Source organism: Argentina anserina, chromosome 1 (genome assembly GCF_933775445.1).
Source record: "Argentina anserina chromosome 1, drPotAnse1.1, whole genome shotgun sequence".
NCBI classification, from domain to species: domain Eukaryota; kingdom Viridiplantae; phylum Streptophyta; class Magnoliopsida; order Rosales; family Rosaceae; genus Argentina; species Argentina anserina.
In genome coordinates, this window is record NC_065872.1 from 4,735,015 (window position 1) to 4,745,819 (window position 10,805).

The following is a 10,805-nucleotide window of genomic DNA, read 5'->3' on the forward strand; positions in this document are numbered from 1 at the left end:
AAAGAAAGCAGAGAGCAGTGTAGTTTCAGCTATGGCAACCCTCAAGGAGATCTTGCTGCGCCGCCCAGTCGCGGCGACGATCCGGCTCACGGTCCCGGCGGGCGGGGCCCGACCCGCGCCGCCGGTGGGGCCGGCTCTAGGTCAGTACCGTCTCAACCTAATGGCCTTCTGCAAAGACTTCAACGCGCGGACGCAGAAGTACAAGGCGGAGACGCCGATGGCGGTGACGATCACGGCGTTCAAGGACAACACCTTCGAGTTCACGGTGAAGTCGCCGTCGGTGACGTGGTACCTGAAGAAGGCGGCGGGGATAGAGTCAGGGAGCGGCCGGCCGGGGCACGTGACGGCGTCGACGCTGTCGGTGAGGCACGTGTATGAGATCGCCAAGGTGAAGCAGTCGGATCCTTACTGCCAGTACATGCCGCTGGAGTCGATTTGCAAGTCGATCATCGGCACGGCGAACTCTATGGGGATCAAGGTGGTGAAGGACCTGGAGTAGATTTGGGGGCAGAATCGTAATTCGGAAACCCTAGGTTTGTTTTTACTTGATGTATTTTGGAGTAAAGATTGTGTTTTTCTTTTTTGTAGTTTGGGAGATTTGGTATGGGATGACTGAATTAGTTTAGCTTTGTTATTGCTGTGGATTCTAGCTGAGGAAATTAGGATGGAGTTTTATTTCACTTGATTTCACATGTTCTTTGTTGTTGATTTGTGCATGAGGTTGATACTTAGAGTGTTTGTATTGTATGGGATGAGTTAGTATATTAGGACGATACGATAATAAGCCTAGTTCTTTAAGGTAGTGGATTAGATTGTGAGTAATAGTGCAAGGAAGAATTTTGGATTGGGAATGAAGCATGTGAGGTTTTATTATCAAATGAAGCATTTGGAGTGAAGATTGGGTAGTATTTGTTTGGTGTGGGTTGTGAAAATAGATAACGCTTCGGCTGGAAAGGGATCCTGTTATCAGGCAATCAAAGCTAGCAATGTCCTCTAAGTGTTTGGTTATCTTGGTTTGATTATGGACGTTTGTTTTTGTGAATCATTCGATGTCTGGGATGATGAAAGTTTCTGTGGTGTGTTGGAATGTAGACTGGAAAGTTTGTCTCTGATGATGTTAAAAATCAGGCGGAGCAGGTATGTCGATATCTTGTTATGCTATTGAAACCGTGTGGGATTATTTGTGTGTAGTTGTGCACATAGATTGTGAGTGTTCTTGATTTTTTTTTTTTACTTCTTGATGGTGAAAACTATAATTTTTAAAACCAGGTTTCTTTATCTCATAATCTTGGAAGTGGGTGAATATTAGAGGAAAGTGGTAAAACGGCCTGTTTGAAAGTCTGGTAATCATTGGCAGTAGCAGTAGTGCAGAACTGCAATAGAAAAACTGAGCTCCATTAATAAATAAAAGGTAAAAGGAAAGATAAAACAATGGGATAAATGCTGATAAGTTTATGGTAAACACGCTCGAAAATTTCTGCTCATTGATTTAATGGTAGAAACTCTGTACAAAGTAAGTGGTAATTATATGAGAGTTACAGCATCCTTAATCCTTGATTGCTACAACCCACGCCAAACTCAGGGGGTGTTCCATTGAGAATATATAATGGGGAAAGGGGATGGGAGTTCTAGTATTGTGAGTGTGGCCGTGTTCCTGAAACTATCAGATGTCCATTTCCTATAAATGTATGGGATGAATCATTCAATTTTTCCATGGTCTTACTTTACAACCTGTGGGAGAGAAAATAAGAGAAATTGATAATTTTTCATTTGTTTTAAACGTCTGATGTGTCATATTGTTCATCTATGAATTATTAGAACATTAAGATTTGTGTAGCATCTTAATGCTGATTTGGGGAGCTTTTGGTTGTGCAACTTATGCACAAGAATTTCTGCTCTGAATCTTATGCTTATTCCTGGCTTCTGTCCAGAACCTTTTTTCAAAGAAGTAATAGACTTCAGGAGGGGATTATTGATGAGTTATAGATAGAATTGGTGTAAAAACTTAGGTTTATTGTTGCTATTCTTGAATCTGATAGAGGTACTTTCAGTCAACTTGAATTGTTATCGGCCCTGTTGTAAATTTTCAGTTATGAAGTTATTCAGTTTAGACACTTACTGGTGAAGGATGTTATTGTCTATTGCTATTGTTGTTGCTGATGCCTGATTGGACTTGTGCACTGATTAATGAAAGAAGTATGTGTTCAGAGTCTTTTGGCTTGTGAATGAGGTGATTGCTGGTCATCGTTTGCCTTTGGTTCCGTCAAGATTTGAAGTTCGTATGCAGTGATTGGGTCAACCATGTCTGAAGAATAAAACTTGGAAGATGTACTTTGGACCTCGATGGGATTTGCCTCTACAAATTCAACACATGAAATCCAGCATGATTGTCTAGGAGGTTCTCGTTTCTTCTTAGTTTAGACAGGCATCCCTTTCTGTCCGCATTGAAAGCTTTACGTATCTCTACTGATAGCGTATCTATACTTTTTGTTGTTACACAACTTAATTTCGATTAATTATCACCCTGAACTCAATTATGAACATGCCGACACCATCAAACCACAAATTCAACGCGCTCTCTTCTCTTCTGGTGTTGCCAGTCAAACAAGGTGGTCTTGATTCTTGAAAACAATGTACCACTAGATCGAATTCTAGTGATACAAGGAAAGAATAACAGAAAGAAAATTAAAACTAGGATTATACCTCTTGATTAGCATATAACTACAAACAAAGATCATGACTTTCTCAAACACATATTACACTCACAAAAACCCCAAAATCAAAACTTCACCCCAAATGTGATAAGAAATCTTTCTTTAATTACTTCTTCCCTGCTGAAAAAACAACAAGAAATCCAAGTCATTGCCAAATTTTGTTGTCAGCTACCAGATAAAAATAAGCACTATAATCTACTACTAGATAGATATTTATATCCAAAAATTGAATCTTTATTCCCATTTGGCTACCTCCACCTTCCATTTCAGCTCAAACAATCATCAAACTCCATTATCTCCTCAACCTCAAAAACATAAGGAACTTGAGATTCCCAGCACAAAGTTCGATCAAAACCATGGTCGTGTTCGACAAGACCGACGCAACCTCGTCCTCCCAAACCCTCCCACCTTTCCCGCGCGAGGACACCCCTCTTCTCGGCAAACGCCGCCACCTCTCGTCGCCGGCCAAGACCTTCGCCAACGTCTTCATCGCCATTGTCGGCTCCGGCGTCCTCGGCCTCCCTTACACCTTCAAGAAAACCGGATGGGTTTTCGGCTCCGTCATGCTCTTCTCCGTCGCCTTCCTCACCTACCACTGCATGATGCTTCTGGTCAAAACCCGCCGGCGACTCGAGTCCGACGTCTGCCTCTCCAAGATCACCTCCTTCGGCGACCTCGCCTTCGCCGTCTGCGGCGGAGTTGGTCGGTTTGCGGTTGACGTCAGCATCGTGTTGGCTCAGGCTGGATTCTGTGTTAGCTACTTGATTTTCATATCCAACAGTTTGGCATATGTGTTCAACTATTCCGGGCCGGATCGGGTTCTGGGTTTGAGTCCGAAAAGCTTGTATCTTTGGGGGTGTTTTCCATTTCAGTTGGGTTTGAATTCGATTCCCACACTGACCCATTTGGCTCCCTTGAGTATTTTTGCTGATGTGGTTGATCTTGGAGCTATGGGAGTTGTAATGGTTGAGGATGTGATGACCTTTCTTCAGAATAGGCCAGCTTTGCAAGCATTTGGGGGGTTTTCGGTTTTCTTCTATGGTCTTGGCGTGGCTGTTTATGCATTTGAGGGGATTGGGATGATATTGCCTTTGGAAGCTGAGGCTAGAGATAAGGATAAGTTTGGCAGAGTGTTGGCTTTGGTTATGGGATTCATTGCTTTGTTGTATGGGAGCTTTGGGGTGCTGGGTTACTTTGCTTTTGGGGAAGAGACTAAAGACATTATCACTACCAACTTTGGGCAAGGCTTGGTGAGCACTCTAGTGCAGTTGGGTCTGTGCATAAACTTGTTCTTTACTCTACCATTGATGATGAACCCGGTCTATGAGGTTGTGGAGAGGAGGTTTTGCGATGGGAGGTACTGCCTGTGGCTGAGATGGGTTATGGTGTTTGGGATCAGCTTGGTGGCTCTCACAGTGCCTAATTTTGCAGACTTTTTGTCACTGGTGGGGAGCAGTGTGTGTGTGGCTTTAGGGTTTGTGTTTCCTGCTTTGTTCCATTTGATGGTGTTCAAGGAGGAGTTGGGGTGGCATGGGATGGTTTTGGATGGGACTATTGTGGTGATGGGGGTGATAATTGGAGTCTCTGGAACTTGGTCTTCAGTAGCAGAGATTCTTGCACCCAAAGTAGGATTTTGAAGCGGCTAATCAATTGAAGTTTGATTGCTGTGTCATTGTAATTATCTAAATAACAGCGTCGTATCGGTTTTATAAAATAAAAATATTACTGAGATATATCGAGAATTCGAGATATATCGGATTTATCGTTTTTGTTAATTTTTAATTTAAATTTAATATATTTATAAACATATAGTTCAAAATATACTAAATAATATTAAGAGTTTTTTTCACCAACAGTCCCTCAATTCTGGTGTACCTACCAATGTGATACCTCAACTCTTAATCGTACCAATGTGATACCCAGACTCTAGTATTGCTATCATTGAAGTACTTCCGTCAGTTTTTTTCAACTTTTCCGTTATCTTGGTGACGTGGCAGGTACGTGAGGCCCACAAAGAGGGTTAAAAGACAAAATTAACCTCATCTGAGAGGAGCAATGTTTATCCCGCCCTTTACCTTGAGAAAGACACCCAACAATTCCAATTTTGGCGCCAATTTTCACTCCATACTCCTTAATTTGTGTCTAATATCTAAACTAAAGAACTACCGCCAACCAGTCGACCACAATCTGATAAAACCTATATCAATCTCATTTTCTATTTTTACCCTAGCACTTGTTAAACTAACATAATAAATATATAAATTTATATGGAACATCTCATTTCCACAATCTCATAAGAATATAGAAACACATAACTTAACGAAATTCAACTACATGTACCATTAGTTCTTACAAGCAAAAATCATGGCAGATCAACATAAAAGGTGGCAACTAATGGTACTTAAACATGTATTTGAATTTCGTTAAGTTATGTGTTTTTATATTCTTATGAGATTGTGGAAATGAGATGTTCCATATAAATTTATATATTTATTCTGTTAGTTTAACAAGTGCTAGGGTAAAAATAGAAAATGAGATTGATCTAGGTTTTATCAGATTGTGGTCGACTGGTTGGCGGTAGTTCTTTAGTTTAGATAAGAGACACAAATTAAGGAGTAGAGAGGGAAAATTGGCGCCAAAATTGGAATTGTTGGGTGTCTTTCTCAAGGTAAAAGGCGGAAAAAACATTGCTCCTCTCAGATGAGGTTAATTTTGTCTTTTAACCCTCTTTGTGGGCCTCACGTACCTGCCACGTCACCAAGATAACGGAAAAGTTTAAAAAAACTAACGGAAGTACTTCAATGATAGCAATACTAGAGTCTGGGCATCACATTGGTACGATTAAGAGTTGAGGTATCACATTGGTAGGTACACCAGAGTTGAGGGACTGTTGGTGAAAAAAACTCTAATATTAACTACTAAGTACTAATTGAACAAAACTATGTGCACAAAAATAGATTGAGATATTGATTATGCATTCATGCATTATAAACTCTCTCATCATCGGAATTAAAGTCATACTCATCTTCTCTAATATCTTCATCCTCATCTCACCAGATAAAATCATCTTCATAAACCTCTCTTACCTCTCGGACTTCCCTCAAGGGTGGTATCTCACTACCCACTTCGGACACTTGTTCATCTATTATCAAATCTTCAATGACATAACCTTCAACAAGCTATTCTTGTGCTTCTCTAGCTTCTTTGACAAGTAGTACCTCCTTTCCCTAATCCTTTCTTCGGTTTTTGTTGATGATTTTGGCATTGAATTGAACATATACCAACTTGCTCATCCTTGCGGTATCTAGCCTATTCCTCTTTTTTGTGTGTATCTCTTAAAATGTGCTCCAATTTCTCTCACACTCAGATGAGCTTGTGGTTGCGTTGAAAGATCTGAAGCTACGAAGGGCGAAGCCTTCTGCCTATTTGCGTTGAAATTCCTCAAAACGACATCGTCTCCTTAAAAAAAAATCCACCGAAATATCGGATCAAACTCGATTTGACCCAATATATAGCATATTGACCCGATATTTTGAGTTGATTGATATATTGAGGCGATATAACTTATCCTATCGGTTTCCAACGCATATCTCGATATTAGAACACTGAATATAATGCATTATTGTTTGAACCATTTTCAACGCACAATGTTTTATACTATTGATGTTTTCGATTTTGTTCAACAATTTCATAGATTTTACAAGATTTTGATGTGTTGACAGCTTACCACATTTTCTAACCTCAGTCTCAACAAAATAATCATTTGTGGAGTGCTTCTTTGTTAACACAAAATTGAATTCATTTTACAATTGAATTAATTCTTCCTTGAGCTCCATTACTCTTAACGGCTTTATCCACACTGAGTGACATGCATGCAACTTTTCAAATGATCCACTAGAAAAGATCGAATTGATGATAGCATAGTGTACTTGGATGTTTAACTTTCTAATGCTATTTGTGATTAATGTATCATTTTTAGTTCTCTCCGGCATCTCAAATAAGCATATATAATAGTAGGCATTATAAGTAGAGCAATATGCAAAATGTATGAAGTTCATAATCATGCAAATAGATTAAAAATAATATCTATATCATTTACATGTTGACAGTGTATTGTTTCTTTAGGAAACGAAAATAAGAGAACAATGTCCAAAGATCATTCATATATAGTTTGTCAAAAAAAAAATTAATTCATACATATCATATGTTGAGTTTCACAAATATCATTTTGAGTCTTTGACACCTAATGTTTTGACACTATGCAACCTTGATACCTCATTTAGTGCCTCCCTAAAACATGTGTATCCCAAATTGGGTTCGAACCAAGGATCTCCTATCATTAGGTTAATCATTGCAACATTTGCACATGTCATGAGACTAAGCTAGGTTCGAGCCAAGTATCACTTATTACCGGATGATCATTGCAACATTTGCACATATCACTAGACTGCTGCCTATATCATGACTGGCTCATACATTAATCCCTTCCCACCAAAGAGATTAGAAGCAAAATGTGAGGTTCTCCTATTTCTTGTTTAGGCCCATAAAAGGAGACAATGACTTCCAACAAAGCTTTGGTTAATGGTTATATTAATCTCAGACAGTGACTCCTAACAAAACTTTAGCTTAATGGGTTCGACATTATTACACAAAACCTCTAAAGAATTAAAAGATGAAATTGGCAGGTGGCTAACACACATCAACTCATCAACTCCATGATAAAATTGATCACTTCACTCCACCTAATGACACAAACCCCTCAATCCCCCAAACCACAGCCACCTCTCACACATTCTAATTCAATCTTTCTCCCAATTTCCAAATCCACGACCCCATAAAAATTTGCAACTTCCCAAATAGGGCCAAAAAAAAAACAATTGAGAAGCTAGCCTTCCCTTCCTCATCTGAAAAACCAACACCCACCACTTGCAGCTTCACAGGAGAAAAAGTCCAGCAATAGCAAAGTTGCAATTAACAAAAAAGCAAAAGAGAAAAAAGTGGAGAAGACTTGAGATTCAGAGGCCTTTGTGTTTGAAGGCCACACACAAATCCCCAATTTAACACAACACAGAGAGTAAAAAAGAGTCTCCTCAATTTCTCATCATCCCAAATTCACCTAAATCTTCATAAAGCTCCAAACTTTGAGCTCCAAATCTAATTTCACTTCCTACCCAACTCATCTTTCTTCTCCAATCGACTACAGTTCGATCCTTTTCGCCAATCTGAAACCACCCAATTGAGATTCGATCACAATCCAATCGACTAAAGGATCAACGACATGTCGTGTTCGTCTTCATCGGGGTCGGAGGACGATGAGGGCATCGACTCTTACAGAAAAGGAGGGTACCACGCCGTCAGGATCGGCGATCAGTTCGCCGGCGGTCGATATGTTGCTCAGAGAAAACTGGGTTGGGGTCAATTCTCCACCGTCTGGCTTGCTTATGACACCACCAACTCTGTACGCCATTTTCATCTTTGCCTTTGATTTTCTATGTGCTTGTGTTTGTAGCTATGAAATCTTTGTCATTTATTAGTAACCGCCATTCTCTCTTTATTGACTCCCATGATTCTGTTTTGTTTGTTTCTGTGGTTCTGATACTTGTTTTAGTTGTTTGCTTATTCAAGATCTTCTTTTAATTCTGAATTAGCGTTTCATTGATGAAAGTTTCTGTCTTTAGTTAATTCCTTATGGCATTACCGTTTCATGTGTTTGATGTGTGGTATCGATTCTGTGTTTATGATTTTGTATGTTTCTGTGTGTCGGCGCAGAGCTTCTGAAATTCTATCATTGTTTGGTCAGTGTCTATTTTCGTGCTATTTTAAGTTCAGTTTGTGATTATGATCACCCCATTTTGAGTAAAAGGAACAATAGTCCGAAAGGTGTAGGTTGCTATAAAGATGAAGGCTTTTCTACTCCTAGAGTTGTCAGCTTATACAATTTAGTCATCTGGATGTTTACCTAGCAAAACCTGTCACCTATGGGTGAACTATTTGACAATATGATTATTGTTGTGGCGTTTTGATTTTCTCTTTTCTCATTGCAATTACTTTGGTTCCCAAATGTGTGCATCTTCTTATTATACTTTTTTGTGTTTCTTTAGATGTACGTTGCTCTTAAGATACAAAAAAGTGCAGCTCAATTTGCTCAAGCTGCTCTCCACGAGATTCAAATTCTTACAGCTATTGCCGAAGGTGACTCCTCGAATTCAAAGTGTGTTGTACGGCTGATCGACCATTTTAAGCACGCAGGGCCAAATGGGCAGCATTTATGCATGGTCCTTGAGTTTCTTGGTGATAGCTTACTTCGGCTGATCAAGTATAACCGCTATAAAGGTCTGAAGTTGGATAAAGTTAGGGAGATCTGCAAATGTATATTGATGGGTCTGGATTATTTGCATAGAGAACTTGGTATAATCCACACCGACTTGAAACCAGAAAATATTCTTCTTTTTAACACCATTGATCCTGCCAAAGATCCCATTAGGTCTAAATTCACCCCAATTCTTGAAAAGCCTGAAGGAAACCTGAATGGTGGAGTAACCATGAGCCTTATAGAGAAAAAACTTAAAAGGAGGGCAAGGAGGGCAGTTGCTAAGATTTCCTTGAGAAGGGAATCTATGGGAGGAGCTGAAGCTCCCAAGTCTGAAAGAAATTTGGATGGTGTTGACGTTAGGTGCAAAGTTGTGGATTTTGGGAATGCATGTTGGGCTGGCAAGCAGCTTGCAGAAGAGATTCAAACGAGGCAGTATAGAGCTCCTGAGGTTATTCTCCGATCTGGTTATACGTACTCAGTGGATATGTGGTCATTCGCTTGCACAGCCTTTGAGCTTGCGACAGGTGACATGTTATTTGCTCCGAAGATGGGACAAGGCTTTAGTGAGGATGAGGTAAATTTTCAACTTCATATATCATTCTGATTAGTCTCCATAGTGTACTCTGTCTTTTCAAATTTAACAATAGAACTCCAAATAGTACGCCTAGACTATTTTTGAGACCGAAAATGGAATCTGCGGACTAGAGGTCTCTCTGTGTGTGAATTTATGCTATCTAACTGTCTTTAATTACTAATGTTATTCGATATTAGTCTAGTTAGTCAACTTTGTGTATTAAGCAACGTGTTATGTGGAAAATAATCTCTCTGTTGCAAAACACTCTTTTTGCCTGCTTTGTAATTGATATAGTGATTGGATTGAATTCAGGATCACCTTGCTTTGATGATGGAGCTCCTTGGAAAGATGCCTCGAAAGGTGAGATCCATCATTGCACTCCCACATTTCTTCACTAATAAATTCATGTAGTTTAATTTGTCTCGTGGCTGGGTTTGCAGATAGCAGTTGGAGGAGCTCGTTCCAAGGATTTCTTCGACAGACATGGTGATCTAAAGAGAATCCGGAGGCTGAAATTTTGGCCACTTAATAAAATACTGGTTGATAGATACCACTTTTCCGAGACTGATGCTCGGGAGTTTGCAGAGTTCCTCTGTCCCATTTTCGACTTTGCACCAGAGAAGCGGCCAACTGCGCAGCAGTGCCTTCAACATCCGTGGCTTGAGGGCATTACCACGACTCAGGGTGAGGTGGATAACATATCAAATGTAGAAAAGGTAAATGTTGGTATGAGCAACCTTCAGATCAAGGTTGGCAAGTGAAGAAGGGAAGGAAGGAAGGAAAGGAATTTACCTCTACCACCACTGTTTTGACGCCGCCACTGCCACTACCCCCTCTTGACCATGTTTTTGTGATTGAAATTTTGTTTGTACGATTCTAATAAGATTCTTCATTATTTTTTTATTAACTATAACTATAAGTGATGTAAATTAGTAATGAGCTTTATGAGCAAGATGGCGTCATAATTCAGATAGAGAATTTGACTGTCATAAAATGGATATGCCCTGGTGGCTCTGTAAACTATAGCTGACCGGAACAGTACCCCCTCTCTGTGTTATCAACAATTTTTACACAGATATTGATTGAATGACTTTATTTGTTCCCATTTCGTCGTTTTAATGTCTCTTATATAGCTATAAATGACTAATGCTCGGCAATATGTGGCGTTCTATAGTATTGAATCATTGAATCTCTGAAAACATGG

General features: G+C 39.7%; 3 protein-coding genes across 3 annotated transcripts; all 3 read left to right on the forward strand.

Moving 5' to 3' along the window:
* Window positions 1-15: 15 nt before the first annotated feature.
* LOC126792604 (54S ribosomal protein L19, mitochondrial) lies at window positions 16-685 on the forward strand. The gene has a single exon (XM_050519020.1). It carries the CDS (start codon window positions 32-34, stop codon window positions 497-499), a length of 468 nt encoding a protein of 155 aa, XP_050374977.1. The 5' UTR covers window positions 16-31; the 3' UTR covers window positions 500-685.
* Window positions 686-2,763: 2,078 nt separating this feature from the next.
* On the forward strand, window positions 2,764-4,431 carry LOC126785242 (amino acid transporter AVT3B-like). The gene has a single exon (XM_050510873.1). It carries the CDS (start codon window positions 3,071-3,073, stop codon window positions 4,349-4,351), a length of 1,281 nt encoding a protein of 426 aa, XP_050366830.1. The 5' UTR covers window positions 2,764-3,070; the 3' UTR covers window positions 4,352-4,431.
* A 3,057-nt stretch (window positions 4,432-7,488) lies between these two features.
* On the forward strand, window positions 7,489-10,678 carry LOC126795807 (uncharacterized). The gene is made up of 4 exons (XM_050522581.1): window positions 7,489-8,172; window positions 8,816-9,601; window positions 9,914-9,961; window positions 10,042-10,678. Exons 1-4 carry the CDS (start codon window positions 7,993-7,995, stop codon window positions 10,360-10,362), a joined length of 1,335 nt encoding a protein of 444 aa, XP_050378538.1. The 5' UTR covers window positions 7,489-7,992; the 3' UTR covers window positions 10,363-10,678.
* Window positions 10,679-10,805: the final 127 nt, after the last annotated feature.

Excerpts from the sequence above, each read along its gene's own strand:
- LOC126785242 (XM_050510873.1), top strand. The coding sequence starts at position 3,071 with ATGGTCGTGTTCGACAAGACCGACGCAACCTCGTCCTCCCAAACCCTC.
- LOC126792604 (XM_050519020.1), top strand. The coding sequence starts at position 32 with ATGGCAACCCTCAAGGAGATCTTGCTGCGCCGCCCAGTCGCGGCGACG.
- LOC126795807 (XM_050522581.1), top strand. The coding sequence starts at position 7,993 with ATGTCGTGTTCGTCTTCATCGGGGTCGGAGGACGATGAGGGCATCGAC. Across the intron at positions 8,173-8,815 it reads CTTATGACACCACCAACTCT|ATGTACGTTGCTCTTAAGAT; the intron begins GTACGCCATTTT and ends GTGTTTCTTTAG. Across the intron at positions 9,962-10,041 it reads TTGGAAAGATGCCTCGAAAG|ATAGCAGTTGGAGGAGCTCG; the intron begins GTGAGATCCATC and ends CTGGGTTTGCAG.